The sequence below is a fragment of the Scardinius erythrophthalmus genome, assembly GCF_964197995.2.
Source record: "Scardinius erythrophthalmus genome assembly, chromosome: 1".
In the NCBI taxonomy this organism is placed as follows: Eukaryota; Metazoa; Chordata; class Actinopteri; order Cypriniformes; family Leuciscidae; genus Scardinius; species Scardinius erythrophthalmus.
In genome coordinates this window covers 56,014,343-56,037,871 of record NC_138221.1, presented here as the reverse complement: position 1 = coordinate 56,037,871, position 23,529 = coordinate 56,014,343, and the positions used below count along the sequence as shown (strand labels likewise).

General features: G+C 38.1%; 1 protein-coding gene across 2 annotated transcripts; it reads left to right on the top strand.

Moving 5' to 3' along the window:
* The first annotated feature begins 352 nt into the window (after positions 1–352).
* On the top strand, positions 353–23,213 carry il12rb2l (interleukin 12 receptor, beta 2a, like). 2 transcript variants are annotated; one of them, XM_081387841.1, is made up of 15 exons: positions 353–1,115; positions 1,614–1,895; positions 3,231–3,375; positions 3,523–3,674; positions 5,041–5,180; positions 6,806–6,950; positions 13,455–13,528; positions 13,652–13,898; positions 16,357–16,545; positions 16,926–17,027; positions 17,436–17,567; positions 20,670–20,813; positions 20,982–21,060; positions 21,651–21,720; positions 21,825–23,213. In XM_081387841.1, exons 1-15 carry the CDS (start codon positions 1,052–1,054, stop codon positions 22,200–22,202), a joined length of 2,343 nt encoding a protein of 780 aa, XP_081243967.1. In that variant the 5' UTR covers positions 353–1,051; the 3' UTR covers positions 22,203–23,213. The 2 variants fall into 2 exon arrangements, with proteins under 2 accessions (XP_081243967.1, XP_081243966.1); XM_081387840.1 differs by having other exon boundaries at positions 16,899–17,027.
* Positions 23,214–23,529: the final 316 nt, after the last annotated feature.

Sequence of the window (23,529 nt, the reverse complement as noted above, 5' to 3'; positions counted from 1 at the left end):
TTATGGGAGACATATCAAATGCTAATAATAATAATAATAATAATAATAATAAAAAATCCTGCCTGTTTGTCTTAAATAAGGAAAAATCCAACATAGAAGTGCTTTCATTAGTTGCAGACTTTTGGACCCCACTTTAGGCAATTTAGTGTCTAGTCGGTTCAAAAGGGGAAGCTAAAAAAATCGTTTAGAATGGACAATTTCCACACACAAAAACAACAACAAAAGAAAAACACTTCCTGGATGCGGGAATTATGACTAATCATACATTGACCAATCAAATTAGCCAATCCGCACAGCTCAATAAGCAAAGCAAAAGCCGATATAAAAGAGCCATGGTGGAGTCTGACCAAGTGTAATCATCAGTGGATCCATTCTAATATTTTTGACTTGAATAAAAAACAATTCATTTAGATTAGAAGATAGGCTACAATGTGAAGCACATTTTTACTTGACCAGTTATATACAGTGTGAGTTTATAGTCTCACAGAAAAAAAATAGTCAAGCAGCTTCCTCTTTTGCTAAAGGTCATTTTACTGAAGGAATCCAGTAGCTCCTCACTGGAGAGATCAAGTTCATTTAACGGAAGGAACCGAAAGGAACCATCATGCAAGGAACGTGCAGAGTATTTTCCCCCCGTGATCTGATTGGTCAACGGGCTTTGCGTACTAGTGACGATGCGGGCTTGTGTCGCGAGCTCACGTACAGGCGTGGACTGAGTGACTGTACAGCGAGTTTGACTTCGAGCTTGACTGAAGAAGGACGAGCACAGCGAGTGCAACTAAAGCGACGGAAAACTTGAGCTGTAACAAACATAAGGGAACAATATAACAAGAAATAGAAAATGCTCGTTCCAGGCTAGAGAATGCCGTTATTAAGTGATTACTTTTAAGTGGACTGGCTGAAGAACTTTCATGTGCTCCTTGCTGTCAGCGATGACACTTAGCAGCGAAAAAAACAAACGCCTGGACTTTCCGTAAACGTGCTAATATTACTCGGTTAACGGAACGTTGCGTAATACTGGACTTTTTTGTGTCAGCGAATGCCGTGAGCGATGGCATGGCAGAATGTAACATTACATTTTCTTATGCTACTTTACATGTGGATATGCTCTCAAGGTGAGCAAAAAAACAAACATTTTGTGTGTGTGTGTGGAATATTTCATTCTATCATAAACTCTGATACTAATATGTTTTTTTTCTGGGAATGTGTGTATATAATAAAATATAGCACAAGCACACCTTTTACAAAAGTAAGTTTTATAGGTTTTAAATGATGAAACATCACAGTTTCAGACATAACAGTACTAATAGCAAAATACCTACAAAAGTGAAGCTCAAGCAGCATTAGTTGGCATCTATTCCAGTAACATGTATACATTAAGTGTCCAAATACTTTTTAGGCAACTTTAACTTTATACAAATTAGTTTTTTTAATCAGTTTTCACATACATTAAATATTCAAATCATGTCAGAAATATGCAAACGAAGTGTAACATGAATTCACTAATCTTCATGTTAAACTTCGTTTGCATGTTTTTGTGGAACTGAGTGCAAGTCTGCATCTTTGTCCCAATCTGTTATTGTCGCCATTCATTGTCTTCTTTATTTATTCAGCCTCTTTAGAAGTGGATGTAAACTGCTGGTGGAATCGAGCTCATCCTGTTGGACACAATGTGTCCGTTGTGTGCCACACGAGTGCACGGGGAAGAGCAAAAAGTTGTGATCTCTTCCAGCTTTGTGTTATCACGCCGGGGCAGAGACATCTGTTACCCAGCACATGTGTCAGTACCAAAGAAACCTTCAACTTCTCTATCGCAATAAAACATACAGGACATATTCGCTGCATGTGCAATGGAAAAACATCCGATACCTGCAATTTAACCGTAAGAGGAGGCTGTGAGTATAACAGAATTGATCATTTATCAACAATGACTTCATTACTGAATCTGGGAATGCTCTGGGTTTCACAAGTTTTATGTACAAGTGTCTATGTTCACATGACACACACTCACACACATTTGTTACTCATAACCATAAAATGTAAAGCAGAACGTTACAGCCAAAATACCACACATTAATGAACCAAAGTAGGGATGCACGATATATCAGCCACCATATCGGTATTGCCGATATATATGATCATTTTCAATGTTCTCATTATCGGCCCAATAAGAAAATTTGGCTGATATATTAAAGCCGATAAAGAATGGATTATTCTCTTTAGCTGAGACACTTCAGATGCACACTGTTCTCCATAATGGTTTTGAATTGCTTGAAATATGATTGGTATCACCTCAAAAAAGGAAAGTCTGTCAGATAGGCTACATAAAATTATAATGAGAACATTATAATTGTGTGCTTGGGACATGGTAATGGTGAAGCTTTTGTTTTTGTAATCTGGCTCTCAAAAATTATATAAAAATGTGGATTTATCGGCCAAGATATCGGTTATCGGCTTTCAGATATAAAGAATAATCGGTTAACGGTATCGGGCAAAATTTTCATATCAGTGCATCTCTAAATCGAAGTGGTTTAACAAAAATACAAGATCATTTACTCTCCCTCAAGTTGTTCCAAACCTTTATGACTTTCTTTCTTCTGCTGAACACAAAAGAAGATATTTTGAAGAAAGTTGGTAACCAAACGACTGATGGACCCCATTGACTTCCATAGTAGGAAAAAAAAATACTATGGATGTCAATGGGGACCAGCAACTGTTTAATTACCAACCTTCTTTAAAACATCTTCTTTTGTGTTCAGCAGAAGAAAGGAAATCATACAGGTTTGGAACAACTTGAGGGAGAGTAAATGATGACAGAATTTTCATTTTTGGGTGAACTATCCCTTTAAAATCCCAGGGAATGCATGAACTGATAAAATGTATACCTTTAATGCAATTTAAGTAGTTTTGGATACAAGCATTAGCCAAATGTGTAACTGTAAATTATTTTATTTGGTAACAGAGTTTAATCTGAATTGAGTCTGGAACATTCTTTGAGAAATGCTTGTGTTTAAGTGATGTCCAAAATTAGACAAGGAGGGGAAGTGTGTGAAACACTGGCAGCTTACTTTTGCAGATTTACACACGTGACTTCCTGTTTTCTCAGTCTTGAAATTAAAGGTGCAGTTCTTTGTGTTGGCTATTATGGCTTTGTTTGTTTATATTTCCCCTCCCTTTATCTATAATTTATTTGTTGGCTTTCCTCAAGAATAGTTTTCCATCTTTTACAGATCCACCCTCTTCCCCATCCCGCCCTGATTGTGCTATTGAAACCTCGGATGAATACTTGAATGAAGACATTCACTGCTCCTGGACGAAATCCAATGAGCCAATGATTCCAACCATTTACACTCTTCAATGGAAAGATATTGATGGGTGTGACAGTGTTTACTTACTAATAATAGACAAAACCTTTGCATTTTTTGAATAGAGCCTAAGTACAATCGCAAATGACTAATAATTCAAAGTAAATATCATATTTAAACTTCAAATATAGAAGATTAACTTTGTGTTTATATTCAGGAACATTAACTCAAGGGAGAGCGATCAAGAGAAAGTGGTCATAATCCGAAAGGAGTATACGAAAAGCTTTTACATTACAGCATGGGTCACTGCCAAAAATGTGTTGGGTTCTGCACAATCTGAAGAGTCTGTCTTCAACACAGGCCATATCAGTAAGTCATGTTTACTCTATTGTAAACCATTTCTCTGAACCATGTGCATTTATTGGCTGCATTTGAAGCACAGTAAAGTAGTCAGTATACACACAATTCTAATGATGATGATTATTATTAATAAATGTAAAAAAAAAGAGCCCATCACCTCAAAATCTCTCTCTTCTCCCTCGATATACAGTACTAATCAAAGTACTTTTTAAAAGAAATCTGCACAACCATTTTCAACATTAATAATAATAATAAATGTTTCTTGAGCATCAAATCAGCATATCAGAATGATTTCTGAAGGATCATGTGACACTGAAGACTGGAGTAGCCTAATGCTGTAAATCACAGCTTTGATCACACAAATAAAAAAGTTATTTTAAAGTGTAACAGTATTTTATAATATTACTGGTTTTACTGAAGTTTTGATCAAATAGGCGATCAAATAAAAATGGCGTTTTAACTATCGTTAAAAAATCTAAAGTCATCTTATTGTGCATGTGTAAATTATAATAAAAGCTCACTGAGATGATACAGCGGGACCAGGCATAATAAAGTTAATGATCGCTTTATTAGCAAAATCTCTCACCACTTCTAGTGTGTCCAGGTCGCATTCAATCGCCATTCCATGTATGGAAACACAATTGCGCTCATGTTTTGACACAGAACAGCAATGGCGGGTACATTTTCTGTCTTCTATTTTGCAGGAACATAATTTGAAGATTGAACAAAGTAACATTTATTTTTAATACACAGTGCAAAAACAAGACCAAAGCACACACATCACTGTCAAAAAGAAGAAATCGCTCGACAAAAGAAATAACAGAAAAACCTGAAAAAAGTCAGCACACCAAAGCACCAAAATATGCAAAAAATCTAATAGTGGACTCACTCCGTGTGTTGTTGAATTTAATTTTTTGCATATTTTTGAGCTTTGGTGTGCTGACTTTGTTTTTTGTTTTAAACACTATGTAAATGAACAGCAGGAACTACAATGCCAGTACACATAGATAACTATTAATATAATATGTGTGACATTACTAAACATGTCATTGTTTTCAAATACCTCCTTTTCACAGTTCACTCTACAATGCAAAAATGGTGTTTTCAAATTTAGCCACTTGGGATAGTGTCTTCAAAAAGCTCTTCTCATGTGAACGGAAGGCCAAAACATAGCGGAAAAATATTTGTTTTCAAATGTGGTTAGTGACACAGTCATAAATTGAGCTTTTATTGATCATAAGCGACTAAGAGCCCAATCTTTTGAATGGTAGTGTAGCTCAAGTTAATGAAACTTGCAGGCAAAAACTGAAAAATAATGAATTGAAATGCTTAGTTCTAGCTTTAAATCTTTTCCCTGTTTTTTTTTATTTTTTAGTTCGTCCACCCCCCCCCTGCAATATTACCCACACCTTCATGCCGCTGGTGATCTACTGGAACATGGACTGTGTCAGTGTGGGCCACTTAGACAATACGTGTCAAGTGCAATACCGCACACACATGCTGGACTGGATTCAGGTGAGAGGAGGAATGGAAAATCACATTTAATTTGATTCAGTTCAAGACAAAATCCTTATCCGATTCTGATTCAGAATATTTTAACATTTTTCTCTAAGATTGGTGTCACTGGCTTCATGGCTGCAGGCAGCTCTGGCATTTTCACTCATGTGTTCAAAAGTGCTTTAGTGAACTGAGTTTCTGTAGTAAGTTAGTCCAGAAGAAAATCCATCCATCTGCAGAATCAGAGGTGTGCGTAAAGTTTAATGAAGTATAATCACATCCATTAAAACAGATTAAAATATGGATCTTTGAGTTTTAAGAATCAGTATTGGATTATTAAAATACAAATCTTAGTAAAACAGAAAGTGTAGATTTTAAACCAGCCCTAGGACAAACACATTTGTGTTTTGTCAACATTTTTCAATGTAAATTAAGGAAAAATTAATAAATTTTTTAATGTAAATAATTTTTTGTTATGACTATGAGGATGCGATCAAAGATAGCTCGGTTTCACTTTATTTTGACAGTCCACATTCTACTAATTATAAGTTACTTTGCAAGTACATGTCCACTAACTCTCATTGATTTACATTTAATCATTTTGCAGACGTTGTTATCCAAAGTGAGGGGAGCACTAGAAGCAATCAAACCAACAATAGGGCAACAATATGTAATACAATATGTGCTGTGACAAGTACCAATTAGTCTAGGAAAGTACACCTAGCAAGTTTTTTTTATACATGGATAATTTTCAAAATGGATAATAGAAATAGAGTAGAATAGTAAGTGTTAATGAGTGTTAAACTATTAAATTGTTCAATTCAATGTAGTTGATTTTGCAACTGTGTAAACTAACTCTCATTAGAGTATTTGTAGACCGTTATGGTTAGGGTTAGTTTGTAGAATAAGCTGACATGTAGTTGCGAAGTTCCTTATAGTCAGTAGAATGTCTGTTGAGGAGCATCAAAATATTAAGCCTCATGGCTGCCAACTTTCACGCATTCAGCGTGAGATTCGCGCAGTTCTCACGTTCCCACGCCACACATCCATTTTCTCACGCAGTGAAAAATCGCGGAGCAAAGGGACAGCATTAGTTGAGAGAATCTTTTTATTTGAGAAAAATTAACATGTAGCTACTGTATCTGATATTTATCCAAATGAATCAATATTGAATCAAGATTGGACTTGACTTACATGTTTATGAATTGAAATTGAGTCAAGCACTAATAAAAACAGTAGCTTACCAGTCATCGTACCATGTAAACATAACTATTAAACTTCAAAAATCCAAGTGTTTTGACAATCACAACACTCCAAGCTAAACTCAAAAGTTGGCAGCCCTGATTAAGCAGACAGTCTAATAATACTCTAATGACTGGTAGTTGAAATGTAGTTGAAAAGTTGCTTATTGTTAGTAGAATGTCTAAAGTGGACCATCATAATAGCATTGCCAATAATTGAATAGTTTTCATAGTGTCAGAGATTGGTCAATACTAGTTGTAAGATTTAGTTCACCCAAAATCATTAAGAAGACCATTGAGGGTGAATAGCTTAAATGGTGACAGAATTAAAATTTTGGGTGGAACTGAACCTTTAATAAGTTATGTTCTAGTTAAACCAATTGTTGAATTTTAATTGTGCAGGAGGATGATTTCCAGTCCATGTTTCCGTTGGAAGATTCTCAGCCATTCACAGAGTACCTTTTTCGTGTTCGCTGCCACTGTGGATATGAAGAGAAAGTCATGAGTAACTGGAGTTCAGTGTATCCAGTCACAACGCCCCCTGCAGGTCAGAGAAAGACACACATTATCCATTCATTTAGGACATTAAAGGGATAGTTCAGGATTTTAGACATGAATCTCTATAGCTTCCCCATAAGCAGTGTTGTGCATTGACCATGACTTACCCCCGACAGCGTCCTGTGAGCCGAGCTCCGGTCCAGTTTTGGTCAAGATGAAATTAGTCCGGCAAGTTTGCTGGGGTCACGGCAATAAAGCTTTTTTCTTTTAAAATCAATATGTGTTCAAAAGAGTGATATATTTGCAGCACAAAACCGTTGTCTATGGAGAGGTCAGACCTCGTAATGGCTTGGCACTATTTTCTTCCCCGTCATATCACTGCGCGCTGCCGCTACCTACAGCCAGCTGGGAGCCGCGCACGTGTCACTTTGTTTACAGCTCGTAAAGAGAACGATAACATGTCTGACTACAGCAGCGACGATGACAACATTGACACACAGCCAAAAGGATATCTGTACAAACTGATCGCTCTTGGTGAGTAGCTATGTTAGCTCGTTCGTGTAGCTGTTCTAAGCACGTAAACACTGCTGTAAACACTGCCGAACAACTGAAAAAGTGGTGTGCGCCTGCGCTGCTCGCAGCTGGCTGTAGGTAGCGGCAGCGCGCAGTGATATGACAGGGGAGAAAATAGTGCCAAGCCATTACGAGGTCTGACCTCTCCATAGACAACGTTTTAGTGACGCAAATATATCACTCTTTTGAACACATATTGATTTGAGAAGAAAAAAGCTTTATTGCCGTGACCCCAGCAAACTTGCCGGACTAATTTCATCTTGACCAAAACTGGACCGGAGCTCGGCTCACAGGACGCTGTCGGGGGTAAGTCATGGTCAATGCACCACACTGCTTATGGGGAAGCTATAGAGATTCATGTCTAAAATCCTGAACTATCCCTTTAACCCTGTAGCTAAAATAGGTGTTTTTCACATAATTCGATTTTTTGACTGTAAAATTCTAAAATAATGTGCTATCTTCATGTGCAAGGTGTCATCTTTTTCAGAAAAATACAAGCTTTCAACAAACTACAGTTTACCATTTTTTTTTACCATATTTACCATTATTGTGTGTGGTGAGTTTGTAAATAGAATAAAAAAAAACAAGAATAAATTTACTGATTTTTATTTAGAAAAAAAAACAAAACAGAAAAAATCATGAACGAAAGAAACTACCACTTTAAAGTTGAAAAATGAACTATTATACATATATACAAGTCTTTTTTTGTGACAATGGGTTGCACAGTTTTCATTTAGGACACTTTTTTTCATACACGCACACATACAAATGCACGCATTCATAGGTACGCACACATGCACTCACCACATGCTTAGATACGTGAAAGAGTAACGGCCATCCGCATCCCAAGTTTCATTAAAAATCATCCCAATCCCCTCTTCTGCTGTCTAACACTAATTTTGCCATGTATTTGTTTGTTTATTTTATTATTTTATGCAATCCAAAACACTCTAACCTGCCGCGCTTCGTATCTCTCTGTTCAAATCCTTCTTCATCCCGCGCTGCTGTCATGTGCAGACGGAAAGCATGAAATTACCGTAATAAGCCGTATATTGCCGAAAAGCGCATGTCGTCTACTGTCGGCCAATTTGAATGGTTTTGATAGTGCAAACGGTTAAAGAGTTACGGTAAAATGAATACAGCTTGGTGGTATGTGTCGGCGACGGCACAGTCGGTTTTAAAGGGTTAAAGGGTAACTCAACCGCTGGTCAGAGCCTGACTCCTCCCACTGGTAGGGCTGTCGCGATAACCGCAATATCGCAGTACCGCGCTACTGACAAGCCAACCGCAGAGGAATTCAAGTAACCGCAGCAACCACGATATTCACGTCTTTTCTTTTTTCATAAGGCGGAACACTTCTTGTTTTGAACTTCGTGCATGTGTATTGAATGTAAATAAGTTAATAATGATAATAAGACGTGGTGATCATGGTTTTATCATGGTGATTTGTACAGAGGCTTCGTGGATTTGCACTTAAAGGCCATGTTGCAGGTTTTTTTTTTTTCATCGAATTTGTGCAGTTTACTTGTTGGTAATAAACATTTAAACTGTTATCCATTGTATTTTATGTTGTTGGGTATCACAAAACGGAATATAATACGAAAAAGTAGGTACTATCTTACAGCGGCTTGCAATTCTCCTTTCCACCACAATGCATTGCATTACGTCACGTTGGGGAGAGAATTTAATAAAGCCCGCCTTGAGAGTGACTAGAGAGACGAGTAACTTAGACGAGACGAGAAACTTAGTAGACGAGACGAGAGTATTCAGATAGCGCAGATTATAGATAGATAAATACATAGACATAGATAGACAGACAGATAGATATAGATAGATAGGCTAGTATAGAGAGAGATAGGCAGACAGCCAGATAGCATAACGTTAGCATAGATAGCTAGCAGCTAGATAGATAAATATATAGAAATATATAGTAGGTAGATTGACAATGGTGAACTACTGTGTTTGTGCTGAGTGTAAAAACTCTGGATGCTGAGTGAGGCACGTCACATCTGGTCGCGGGGTGAGCTCCTCGACCAGCGACCAAAACGCACTTAAGTTACTTCCCTACAGCACAAGCTTTCCAACGCAGTTTCCAAGGGACGGCACCACCGGCGCCCACACAAGCACCTGCCAAACACAGCGGCAGACACGCGGCGGCTACGTTTGCAACAACATTTTCACCGGAGGAAGAGATAAACGCTAATAAACGCCCATATAGCTAGCATGATGCCTTGTATTTCTAGATGACAAAGACGAAGTTTACCAGTACTACACTATGACAAAGGTTAGCGGTACTTATCTGAACTAACGTCATAATCACTTCTACTAGATATAAAGAAAACGTTGATTTTTCACTCGGTGCTATTCAATGACAGTAAAAAAAAATAAATAGTGCCGTTAGTGCACTGCTGCTCGTAGACTATTTTTTACAGTCTATGGTAGACTAGCTCCAGTGCTCATTTCTGCGTTGCTAAATGAACTCACCAGGACACTTCACCAACTCTCCATTCATTCTCCTCGGACCATGCATTTAATTATTAAGTATTTATGACATTGTGGTGGCGTTCAAGTGCGTTTAACTCGTAAATACGATCTATACGAGATGACTTGAACGCACCATAATGCTAGGCTGAGGCTACCTTTCCTCCTGCTCGTCGCTTCAATTATTTGAAATAACGTTCTTGAGCGCGCAAAAGACGCGATATGTGAACGGCCCTTGGTGAGCTACCTCCAATCAGGCCACGATCTACTCTCGCGAGCGACGTGTTGGAGACCACTTTAGACATTATGTCTGAAAATAAATATCCTAGGGAGAAAATGAATGGGATTTTCCTGTTCTGTTGGGGGCCCCCTTGGAGGGCGGGGCCCGTTTCAATTGAAACGGGTGAAACATATGTAAGGCCACCTCTGCCTTCACCGCGACAGCCCTACCCACTGGCAATATTTTAAAAATGCTGGAAAAGTGAGCGGTTAGCTGGTACCCTCTTGCGTCATAGGGTAGTGGTTCCCAAAGTGTGGGACCCGCCCCTAAAGGGGTGCGCGACGTTACCACTGGGGGGGCGTGAGTGAAAAGCTGAGAGGGAAAATTATGTTTGGTTATTCTGGTTAATGCCAATTTTTGTATTTTCCCTTAATTGTCACTGGGGGGCGATCACAGTTTTAAAAGCTAATATAGCCTATCTTGTTTCAACTGGTAATAATACCCGCTAGCAGCTAGCAAAACTTTTCAAAGTGAAGAAAATAAGATGGATCGTTGGCTGATTCGTAAAAATATAATCGTTGATTCTACGCCTAAAATAACTGGAGCAAACACAGATGAACTGAAATCTAACATTGGCACACCGAGGCTAGAGGAGGCAGAACCTGTGGAGGCAGATACAAGGCAGATCGAAAAACCCGTGGGAACTGTGCATAGCCTGGCGGGGGATACGGTGGTGCCAGTGAAAGTGCGAGGGAAACGCAAGCATTCGTAGGCCCACTTAAATTCAGTAAAGAGAAGGAGATATCAAGAGGATTACATTCGGTATGGATTTACGTGTCTCCTGGTTGATGGGGATGCACGTCCACAATGTGTAATGTTTACGGAGGTACTAGCAAATGACAGTTTGAAACCGGGGAAAATGAAGAGACATTTACACACCAAACACCCAACACACATTGATAAAACAATTGATTTTTTCCGTCGCAAAGAGCAAGATTTGCGTAGTCAAAAGCAAGTAATGACTACACAGACTACAACAACTACCAAACTCCAGGCTGCATCTTATGAAGTTTCATACCTCATTGCAAAATCTAAGAAGCCACACACAACTGGCGAGACGCTCATTCTCCCTGCAGCAATAGCCATGTGTCAAGCTATGGATAATGAAAAAATAGCAAGTCAGCTTAAACAGGTCCCACTGTCAGATAACACCGTTGCCCGACGAATAGATGACATGGCAAACGACATAAAGATTCAGCTTATTGATCGTATAAAAAAATCTGGAAAATTTTCCCTACAACTTGATGAATCGACAGCTATATCAAATGCAGCACAGCTGCTCTTATTTGTCAGATACTGCTATGAGGGGAAACTACACGAAGATATTATTTTGTTATAATATCTGAAGTTATAATGTTTGAAGTTATTTTGCACTACGCTGGATGGGACATGCACAGGACAGGATATATTCAACAAACTTGAAAGTAAGATGCAGGAAGCGGGACTGAGTTTCGATAACTGTGTGGGCGTGTGTACGGATGGAGCTGGTCTATGATGGGCAAACATAAGGGTCTAAAGGCGAAGAATCAAGCAGTTGCACCACACGTAAGATTCACCCATTGTTTTATACACAGGGAAGCTCTTGCTTCCAAGGCCCTTGATAATGAGCTGAGTTGCGTGCTTCAAACAGTAATTAAAATTGTTAACGTAATAAAAGCACATCCCATCAATAAGAGACTGTTTGCTGTTATGTGCTAAGAAATGGGATCTGAACATGAATCTTTACTGTTGCACACTGAGGTCAGGTGGTTGTCGCGAGGTAAAGTATTGCGGCGTCTTTTTGAAATGAGAGGTGAAGTGTGACTATTCTTATTGGATATACAGTTTACCTACGCAGAAAGTCTGACAGATCCTACATTTCTGACAAACCTGGCCTACTTGGCAGATATTTTTGATAGACTGAGTGGACTTAACATGTCACTGCAAGGCCCCAATACCAACATTGTCATTAGCCGACAAAGTAATCGGATTTGTAAAGAAGATGGAGCGATGGACTGCGCGAATAGAAGAAGGAAGTGTGGAGATGTTTGATGGACTACATGAATTTATTGAGGAGAATGAGCTGCTTCTGGATGATGGGACAAAAACATTGATAACTAATCATTTACGCGGACTTATTGGACATTTCAAGCGGTATTTTCAGGAAGAGAAAAATGAAAACAACGAATGGATCCGACAGCCGTTTATTGCCACCACCACTGGCAGCAACCTGTCATCGGGACTACAGGACTCACTGCTGGACCTATCCAGTGACAGGACCCTGCGAGCAGCCTTTGTCTCAACTCCCTTGGATGAATTCTGGCTGTCAGTTGCAGGGGAATACCCGGGATTATCTGAAATTGCAAGATGTGACCCATATGTATGGGGGGGCCGAGGCAAACAGTTTGGGAACCTCTGTTATCCACAACTTCCAATAGAAAAATTCAACTGCAATAGCCACCATTAAACCTGAAGAGGGCAGCACTTAGACGTTTTTACACCATATGTAGAATTAAAACACTTTATACCCAAATGTCAAAAAAATTGCTTGAATCAATGAACAGCATAATAAAGCCCCAGTCTTACAGATCATTAACTAAAAAAAGTTGTTTTAGGGTTTAGTTACCCTTTAATGCACTCATTTACTGTTTTTGAGGATAATCTTGATTCAAATTCACACAGCAGCAGAATACAGTTGTCAGTGCTAAATAAATACAGACACAATTCAGTTTTAAACAAGAGTGAACACGATGTTTAGAATCCACTCTGACTAAGGTTCAGAAGTTTGTGGTCGCTAATTTTTTTTTTTATGTTTTTAAATAAGTCTCTTTTGTTCACCAAGGCTACATTTATTTGATCAAAAACAGTTAAAACAAACAGTTTCTGTTTTCTATTGTAATATTATTTAAAAATGTATTTTATTCCTGTGAGGACAAAGTTGAAAATCATTCTAATATGCTGATTTGGTGCTCAAAAAACAGTTCTTATTTATTTATTTGAAACAGATTTTTTATCATTCTAAATGTTTTTACTGTTCTTTTTACCCAACATATATATATATATATGTATATATGTGTATATGTATATATAATTGTTTGAATCGTTTAAAAAAAAAACTTTTTAATGTACAGTACATACTACTGCACAGTATGCTTTATGTAGTATGCTAGCGTTCCATTTTAAATCTATTATATAAAATAATCAATGACGATAATTGTCTGTAATATTCTGTCTTTTCAGCACCGGTTGGACAGCTGGACGTTTGGAGTGATTGTACCCCTTATTCTGACTACTCCTGTAACATCTATTGGAAAGTAGGCTATACTCCCATAATACATCATTCTAACTGGTTCTTATTCAGTGGGTCAGTCACGATTCATTACATCATGAATGAGCTGTAGAAGTTTGACTGTCTGACATTATTTCCTGTCTCTCAGAAAATGCCTCAGTCTCAGGCTAGAGGGAACATTAGCAACTATATTGTGACACTGAAGCTTAAAAATGGGACCGAGATCATGCAGTTTACCAGGCAGCAGAGTGACACAGGAAATCAGCATCACACCGAGCAGAACTGCCCGCAGCTCATACGTTTCCCTCTCAAGATTGGTGTTGTGGGAGTTTTTGTGTCAGCCAACACCTCACTGGGCACGTCCGTCCCCACATTCATGCCGTTTCCTGTGAGGGGTATGTCAATGCAAAATTCTGATTCAAAGTTATGTTAAGTTATGTTGAGCTTATAATTGATATTTAATTTCAAAATTATTAGTCATTTGCCATTGTCTCTCATTTTGTTCAAGTTCTACTTAAAAATGCAATATATATATATATATATATATATATATATATATATATATATATATATATATATATATATATATATATATATATATATAATATATATAATAATATATACATACATATATACTAGTCTCGCGTAGCCAGACCTTCAGACTGACGGCTGAAGGTCTGGAATTCATAGCAGCTTTCTTTGGCCAAGGCCCGCCCATAAGGCCGTTTGACCGACATGTCAAACAACCAATTACAGTTCGTTTCGTTCAGCGTCACGTTTCGGGGCGTGGAAATGTCCCCACAACAACAGACCGGCGTGCAACAAGTCAGTCAGCATAGAAAATCAAAGGAGGAGAAGAAAACAAGCAGTAAGTCATTGATCTGTTCGTGCACGTATACTTTTGAGAATCCTACGTTTAGCTGATCTTGATAAATGCTCATTGTCACTCATGTAAACACAACAGTTTTTCTTCCGCAATCACACGTCTGCGCTTTGTTTCCCGGCTGACCGAAAATAAACGTGACACTCGCGCCCCCCGGAAATCCGATAAAATTCAACCAATCAGATGACGACTTCGACATTCCTGAAGTGTTTCCAGTTAAGTGTACCATATGCATCAGACGTTTAGCCAACGTTCCGTGGGCGTGACGTCTGAGGCTGAGACTACATATATACATACACACAGTTGCAATCGAAATTATTCAACCCCCATTGCAAATCAGGTTTATTGGCAAAATGACTTTCAGCTGTTTGCAATGAACAAATCAAACAAAAGTAATTGAAATGTCTCAACACATCAATTTTTTCAAGTGGTTTCCCCAAATTTGACTGAAAATGCAACTTTTAATGACTTCTGCAGTTTCAAAATTATTCAACCCCCTGAATAGAATCCCTCACAGCAGCACAAATCTGCAAAAAAGGTGGTGTCTCAAGCACACCTGAGCTACACAATCAAGGGCTTCATTAGTTGCACCAGGTGTGCTTGAGCTAGAACACATGAAATATCTGAATGGGTTAGGTTTGTTGAGTGTTACGTTTGACTGCAAGTTAGAAATATGGCCAAAAGAAGTCAAAAGAATGGTCCAAAAAGTTAAGAGAAGATATAATTGCCCTTCACAAACAAGGAACAGGATACAAAAAGATAGCGAAGGCAATAAATGTTCCTAGCGATACAGTTGAAAGCATAGTTTGCAAGTTCAAAGTTAAAGGAAAAACAGAAAACGCAGCTATCCAATTGCTGCAACCAGATTGCTGAAAAGGCAGGGTCAGAAAAACCCTAGAGTGACAGCAAAAGACCTGCACCAAGATGTACACCACTACTGACCCAAAAGCGCAAGAAAAGTCTGCTCCAATATGCTCAAAATCATATAAATAAGCCAAAGAAGTTTTGGGATTCTGTTCTATGGACCGATAAAACAAAACTGGATCTTTTCAGCCCTATGAATCAGCAGTGTGTCTAGAGGAAGATGAATTAAGCATATGCTGAAAAGAACACTCTGTCTACAGTTAAGCATGGTGGGGCTCGGTGATGCTCTGGGGCTGCTTTGCATCCTCTGGCACTGGAAACCTGCATTGTGTGGAAGACAAGATGGATTTATTGAAGTATCAAGAAATCCTAGGAAAAAACGTCATGCCGTCAGTGAGAAAGCTGAAGCTTCGAAGCTGAAGCATTGGATCTTCCAACAGGACAATGATCCCTAGCATACCTTAAATTCCACCAAGGCTTGGTTGCAGAAGAAGTCTTGGAAGATTCTACAGTGGCCATCACAGTCACCTGGCTTGAACCCATCTCTGGTGGGATTTGAAGAAGGCGGTATGGGCACGCAAACCCAAGAATATCACTGAACTGGAGGCCGATGCTCATGAGGAATGGACTAAGATTCCTCAGAAACGCTGCCATAAGCTGGTGTCTGGTTATACATCTTGTTTGCAGCAGGTCATAAAAGCACAAGTGTGTTCTACCAAGTACTAAAGATGCTTGCCATGAAGGGTGTTGAATCATTTTGAGACTGCAGAAGTCATTAAAAGTTGCATTTTCTGTTGAATTTGGGGAAACCACTTGAAACATTTGTTGTGTTGAAAACATTTGTTGTATTTCAATTACTTTTGTTTGATTTGTTCATTGCAAACAGTTGAAATTCTGTAACTGATGCCATTAAATCTGATTTGCAATGGGGGTTGGAATAATTTTGATTGCAACTGTGTATATATATATTAATAGTTAAATATTTTTATAATAAAATGAATGCAGCCTTGCTGAGCATGAGAGACTTCTTTTAAAAAAATCTTGCCAATCCCAAACTTTTGAATGGTAGTGTAAAATTGCATTTAAATGATATTTATGCCCTGCAGGACAGACAACACCTGAGGTGGATCTGAGTGTAACGGGTGAGAAACAGACGCTGCAGGTCTCATGGTCTGTACACCCACAGTTCTCTGACAGCGTCCTGGAGTATGTGGTCCAGTACGTGTCAGTACCTCACTGTCCGTGCCTGAGCTGGGTCAGAGTAAACGGAACCCAGACATCTGTCACAGTCACAGGTGTGTGTGTGTGTGTGTGTGTGTGTGTGTGTGTGTGTGTCTGTGTGTGTGTACAGGTTTTAGCTATACTTGTGAGGGACAAATGTCTACAGTGGAATATTAGTAACTGACTAGTGAGGACATTTTACTGGTCTGCCAAAATCTGCCAATTTTTTTTTTCTTTAAATCTAGTGTTTTGCACATGTTTCTGTAATGGGTAGGTGTAGGGGTGGCGGGTTGCTTTAGGCCATAGAAAATAAATACCATTAACCTAATGTAAAATCAATGCAGGTCTATGCAGTGTCTTCACTAATATAGTGAAACAAGTGGATGTGTGAAAGAGAGAAAGCTGTAATTTGTTCTGACCCTAACAGTGATTTCACGTTTGTCTCCATCCAAAGATGACTTCAGGAACTACACAGCATATAATGTGTCACTGTATGCTGTCTTCAGCAACCACAGCACTTTCCTCAAGTCAGCGATTGCATACACACTTCAAGGAGGTATGACATCCCTTAAATTACTGACTGCACTTTTGGTTGTTTTATTAACAACAGACCAAAGTCCACAAGACATCAAATAAAATCTGGCTTTTCCGTTTTAATTGCAAATTGTCCAAATACGACAGAGAGCCAAAATTCAGAAAAATAACATGGATATTACAATTAAGTAGCAGTGTGTATTTACAAACATACACCCCTGATTAACAGTCAATAATTAGCTTGTATAGTGCAACATTTCCATTCACTTAGATTGATTTCAAAAAAGTGAAAGTGTAATGCATTCCATTCGTAAAACATTTTCTCACTTTGAGTTAGTTGTGGCAGTTTTAGGGCACAAAGTATCCTGTAATCAGGTTTGCTAGTCATCAAGCCTTCATATTGGTATCATCTCTTTATCTCCCTGCCCAGTTCCTCCTGAAGTCCCACAATTCCATGTGAAGATCGTCTCTCAGTCTTTTGTCATGCTGATGTGGAGCCCTTTCCCTGTGCATGAGAGCAAAGGTGTCATCCTGCATTACTTGGTGGGCATCAATGAGACAGGTAATCCATTATCTCTCCTTTAATGTAAATCTTAAGCTCGGGACAATCCGAACTAATGTCGGGCCGTTTTTAAGCGTCTAGGGCTTCGTTTTTTCAGTGTGTTCTGCACCGTTGGCTCTAGCCAGGGGCCGTCTGGGTTTCTTTGGCCGATTCAACATGTTGATTGAACAGCTAACCAACTCTGATTGGCTGTTCAGCTTATCGAATGAGAAAAGTGATGAAAGCGAGCAAAGAAGTCAAGACGGTACAGACAGAAGGCTGTTATAATTTTACATCATCTTACCTGAGCGTTCAAATGCATGAATATTTTCATAATGGAATGAAGAAAGTGTTCAGTGTGATTAATATTTCAAAATGGTAAACAAGCGCTGCTTTGTTTACGGTTTGTATATCTGCAGTCCTAGTCTCGGTTTCCATTTTTGAATGATGAAAATAAGACTATTGATACCCGTTGATATAGTCCGGTATTTCCTCACGCAGGAGCAGATCACACACGCAAGTTGAAAGTCGCCTTTAGTCCTTTTGATGTGTTCAAGCGCAGCTTTTTGGCCGAGACACAGCTGATGAGAGGCGACAACACAGTCAGCTTTAATCGCTGCTGGTCCTTTGACGTCGGCTTAGTGTGTCCCGGGCTTAAGAAAGTAATGCTTAGTACTTTCATTATATTGTAGACCCTGAGTTTCTATTATTTGACCAAAATTGCAACATGAAATATTAATACTTAGACTACCAAGTTTGGGGTCAGTAAGATTTTTTTTTTGTTTGTTTTTTTGAGAGGAATGCTTTTATTTATTGACCAAAAGTGACCATAAAGACAATTTTAATGTTACAAAAATAATATTTTTTCTAATAAATGCTGTTCTTTTGAACTTTCTATTCATCAAAGAATCCTAGAATAAAATGTTTCACGGTTTCGACAAAAATATTAAGCGGCACAACTGTCTTAAACATTGATAATAATAAGAAATGTTTCTTGAGCATCAAATCAGCATATTACAATGATTTTTGAAGGATCATGTGACACTGAAGACTGGAGTAATGATGCTGAAAATTCAGCTTTACCATCATGGGAATAAATAATTATTTATTTTAAATTGTAATAATACTTAAAGGAGAACTCCGGTCAATTTTAACATTGAGCAAATTTTTTTGTACATTTGGAGTGCTGTCAATACAGAGAACAACAACAAAAATCGGTGTTGCCTACACCGTGTTATCCTCTTTTTAAAATTTGCACCCTGTTGACTTCAATGGGGCAAGTTTTAAACCTGCTTTTAGCCTCTTAACATCCTTGATGTGTCATTACAAGTGCACAGAAAATGTGAGTGATTCCTTCGGAGTGAACACGGGTGAATCTGACTGCAGTAGATGTGAAAGATATGAATAAAAATGATGTTATTTCAGCCAGGGCTCATACCTGTATTTACATCCTGTTTTCGGGCGAAGTCCACAGTAATCGATTGTCGAGTTCGGGCGCGTGATCATAGGTAACTAACCTATGTGCGTGAACTCGACAATCGATTACTGTGGACTTCGACCGAAAACAGGATGTAAACATAGACTGTAAAAAATAGGTATTTGCGCTGGCTGAAATAACATCATTTTTATACATATCTTTCACATCTACTGCAGTCAGATTCACCCGTGATCACTCTGAAGGAATCACTCAGAAAACACACATTTTCTGTGCACATGTAATGACACATCAAGGATGTTAAGAGGCTAAAAGCAGGTTTAAAACTTGCCCCATTGAAGTCAACAGGGTGCAAATTTTAAAAAGAGGATAACACGGTGTAGGTAACACAGATTTTTGTCGTTGTTCTCTGTACTGACAGCACTCCAAATGTACAAAAAAATGAGCTCAATGTTAAAATTGACCGGAGTTCTCCTTTAAGAGCATTACTGTTTTACTGTATTTTTGATCAAATAAATCAGGAGTATTCAATTAAAGTTAAAGAGGTTCAGTCAGGTTCAGTCTCTTTATTTCTTTCCTAGCGGAGGTCTGGACAATACTGTAGTAATACCGCAGCCATAGTACTGTAAAAGAATAAATCCTAAACACTCAAAATATTCATAAAAGATGTGAATCTTGGGCCCCAAGAGCCAAAGCATGGATGTATAAGAATGTTTACCATTATTTACCAAAAAAAATTCTCCCAACTGGATATGGATATAAAAAAGGTCAGATGTTTTATCCGGCTATTATTTATTTATTTATTTCACATTTAAACCATGTGTGGCACATAGAAGGCCTTGGGACTAAGAAAGCGGGAGTTGCAGTGTTTACCTCTTAAAGGAGCCATATGTAAGAAATGTATTTCAATTAATCATAAAATGGCCCTGATATGTCACTAGACATAGACACAATACACCACTCTACAGTAATTTGAAAGTGATTGCAGTACCAGTTTTGGCCACAATCTTCCATAAGGAAAGAATGGACCATTTTTATATTTTGCTCAAGTAGGTAATAAACTTCTAAAACAAACAAACTAATAATGAGAAATCTCATCATGGGCACAAAACAAAGTTATCTAGTAATTTCAAAGTTTTTTGTCTTCCCTTGCCATCTCTAAATAATTTTCCAGTTTATAACATTATTTTTTTATTAAATGCTTTTAATAACACTAAAGGTAAAACATTATTGTAATTACTGCATTCTCATTTGATTTTCTGCAGCGTTTTAGCAAAAGTATAAATTTGCTGCTCACCGTGTTTCTGCTACTGTTGTTAAAATAGCCGCGTCATCTGCAGCTTTAATGTCTTTATCGGGAGAGAGAAGCAACGCACACGAAACTGAAAGAGCTCGAGTGAAGCAAGTTTGGCTCTAGATAAAAATATTAGTGGATATAGCGCTGAAATAAATGACGCTGGGCGCTTTTGATGTGAACAGCTCCTTTGTTTTGACACACTGCTCACTTTAAACTATTGAAATGGTAAAATGGCCCAGTACAAATATGTATATGTTCCATCTGGACCGCGGGACATCATTTTAATGTAGCCTTGGTGAGCAGAAGAGACTTCTTTAAAAAAATTAAAATCTTGCTGACCCCAAACTTTTTAACAGTAGAGTATATCTTTGTCCTCTGGCCTCTTTAACAGTGTATAACGTAAGCAGTGACAGGACCAGCATGCATCTGTCAGACCTGCAGCCGTCCCAGCAGTACCAGGCCTGGGTGAGCGCTGTGAGCGCTGCTGGTGAAGGCATGAGGAGCATCACCACTTTCTCCACCCCTGAAGAAAAAAGTAAGATGAGCTGTTTCTTTCTTCCTACCTTCCTTCCTTCCTTCATTTGGGGTTTACATTGCATGCATTGTCCAAAATACTAAGAGGTATTTGTTTGCATACAGTATGTAGTTCAAAAATTCAGCATCAGGTAGTTAACCAGTCATTTCTTTCCATCTCATCTCCTAGGTTATTTTTCGTCAATACTGATGGCTGTATTCATACCATTGTCTTTCCTGATATTAGTCATTGCTTTTAAATGGGTATTGTGAGTATTACCTTTCATTATAATTCCATCATACAATATATGGCCAAAAGTATATGGATACCCCCTTCTAAATAGTGAGCTTGACTAGTCTAGTCATTTCTGTGAGGATAAATCTGGACCTTAATCTTAATCTTCTACACTTAATGAGCAGGTTAGGGGAATCCACATAATTTTGGCATTCCATTCAATTATCAGATAAAAATGATTCCAACTACAGTAGTCAACATTTGAAGTGGATCAAAACAAAACCTTTCATCAAAGTTATACGTCAATTTTATACATGAATCCACTTCAAATGTTGACCACTGTATATCGTCCTATTATTTACCATTGCCATGCCAAGCTATCCATTGTATGAAGCGCTATATAAATAAACGTGCCGTGACTTTGCCGGAGTGCCGAATTGCAGAGCTCATGTTAACATACCCACATCGCTATGATCAGATGCTTTCTTAACTGGTGTTTTAGAATTGTAAAAATAGTCAATCTTTTCTCACCCCTAAGCGAAGAATACAAAAAGAACTATATTAGGTCCTCAACTGGTAAATTAGACGCACTTTGATAAATGAATATCTTCTGTCTTGGTACAGGTTACGTTACTGTTCCCAGAAGATCCCAGATCCATTAAACAGTAAATCATTTAAACATATGAACTTTCAGGTAAGCATCTAAAGTTTTATAAAGCTATATGAAAGAGATTGTCACCCATATAAATATGGTAGAATATTTGTTCTTCTAAACAGTGAGCTTGGCTTTTCTTCCAGCATGCATGGCCATGGCTCTGTTCTCCGTCGGAAGCGCCTCTGAAGATCTGTGAGCTGGAGATCGTGGAGAACCTGCATCCCAACACACCTTCCTCTCCCTCGGAGACTGAACTGGAGAAGATTTTAATCGATGTGGAACCCCAACATTTCCAGGTGCCAGATGGACTGGGCAGCACAAATTTAGGTGGGGAGAAGTGGTTAGAAGACTCTGAGGAATCAAACAGACGAAACATTTCAAAGCAAGACAGCTGGAGAAAAGAGTACAGTGAGATGGTTGATACTGATGAAGAGGAGGGTGCTGGTGGTGAAGAGTGGTGGGACCAGCAACTTGTCTCAGACTATGAAAGACATTTTATGCCGTCTGTTGAGGTGAATTAACTCTGCCATTTCATACTTCATGACGTTTGATCTGTACTGTAGTGCCTTAAATAGAACAATCAGAAATGTTGATTGTTTTACTGAAGAACAACATGTATTGTACTCTTTATTATACTTGCACTGAAAAAAGTATTAAGACATGTTATTCATGAAATTCCAAATGTGTCTGTGGGAGAGATCTTGCAGAGCTATGCACAGATTTTACAGTTGAAGTATAAGTTTTGCTGCCTTAGTGTAATCAAATGGCATAAGGATTGTTTTCAAACGGGTTTCCAGTCCCTGCCACAAACTAACGCCATTGGTTGAGCCAATGTTGGGCTGTTCGGAACAGACCTCAGATCCACAGTCCCGTGTGGTTTACACTTTTCAGGGAATTCACAGTCCCATGTGGTTTACACTTTTCAGGGAATTCAGACTACAAATGTCTTATAGTCTCTGCTCATTAAACCTCGTTGGAAAAAGGTATTTCAACATTAAAAACATTGCATTTATGTTACAAATGAGACTATTACTGGTAATTATCTTCAATTGAATGTAGATTATTGAATGTTTTTGTACATAATAAATCTTTTTTTGTATGGATGTGCTTCTGTAAGACTACTCATGTGAATTTCTCATGTGTTTTGTAATCATTTGTTAGACATGATGATAGGTTTGCATGTAAACATAGGAGTAGTCACTATTATTAGTCTGTGATGTAGTCTACCTATATTTTGGAAGACTTTTTTTTGCCTGAGAGTAAAAAATAAAAAGACAAATAACTTTATTTCTTGTAATTGCAGCCTTTTATGTCACAAATTATGTGTATTAAAAAAAAAAAAAAAACTTTTTTTTTTACTCTTGAGACAAAAACAGGCTTCCATATTCCATAAATACCATATTGCTTTTTGAGGAATATCAGCCCAGAGCCGGGATGCTTATATACATAAATATTTTTTAAGACACATCAACTCAAACTTCTAGCCCCCTAACCCCTAAAATAAAATGACTATACAATAGTGCCAGTCCTGTAAACACTTGTTTGTGTCTATATTTGACAATCAAATGAGGGAAAGGTTGAGGATTCGGATTATAAAGTAGATCCATTTAAATAACAGAATTGTTCATGTTTTTGTAAGAGGTCTCTTATGTTCACCAAGGTAGCATTTTTAATTAAAAAATACATAAACTACAGTAATATTGTGAAATATGATTACAATTTAAAAGAACTATTTTCTATTTTACTATATTGTAAAATGTCTTTATTCTTGTGATTTAAAGCTGAATTTTCAGCATCATTACTACAGTCTTCAGTGTCACATGATCCTTCAGGTTCTCAAGAAACATT

What these genes read in the sequence shown, in the direction of transcription:
- il12rb2l (XM_081387840.1), top strand. Translation starts at nt 1,052, where the DNA reads ATGGCATGGCAGAATGTAACATTACATTTTCTTATGCTACTTTACATG. An exon ending in CATGCCGTTTCCTGTGAGGG is followed by an intron (nt 13,899 to 16,356) that starts GTATGTCAATGC and finishes TATGCCCTGCAG; the next exon opens with GACAGACAACACCTGAGGTG. An exon ending in TGCATACACACTTCAAGGAG is followed by an intron (nt 17,028 to 17,435) that starts GTATGACATCCC and finishes CTCCCTGCCCAG; the next exon opens with TTCCTCCTGAAGTCCCACAA.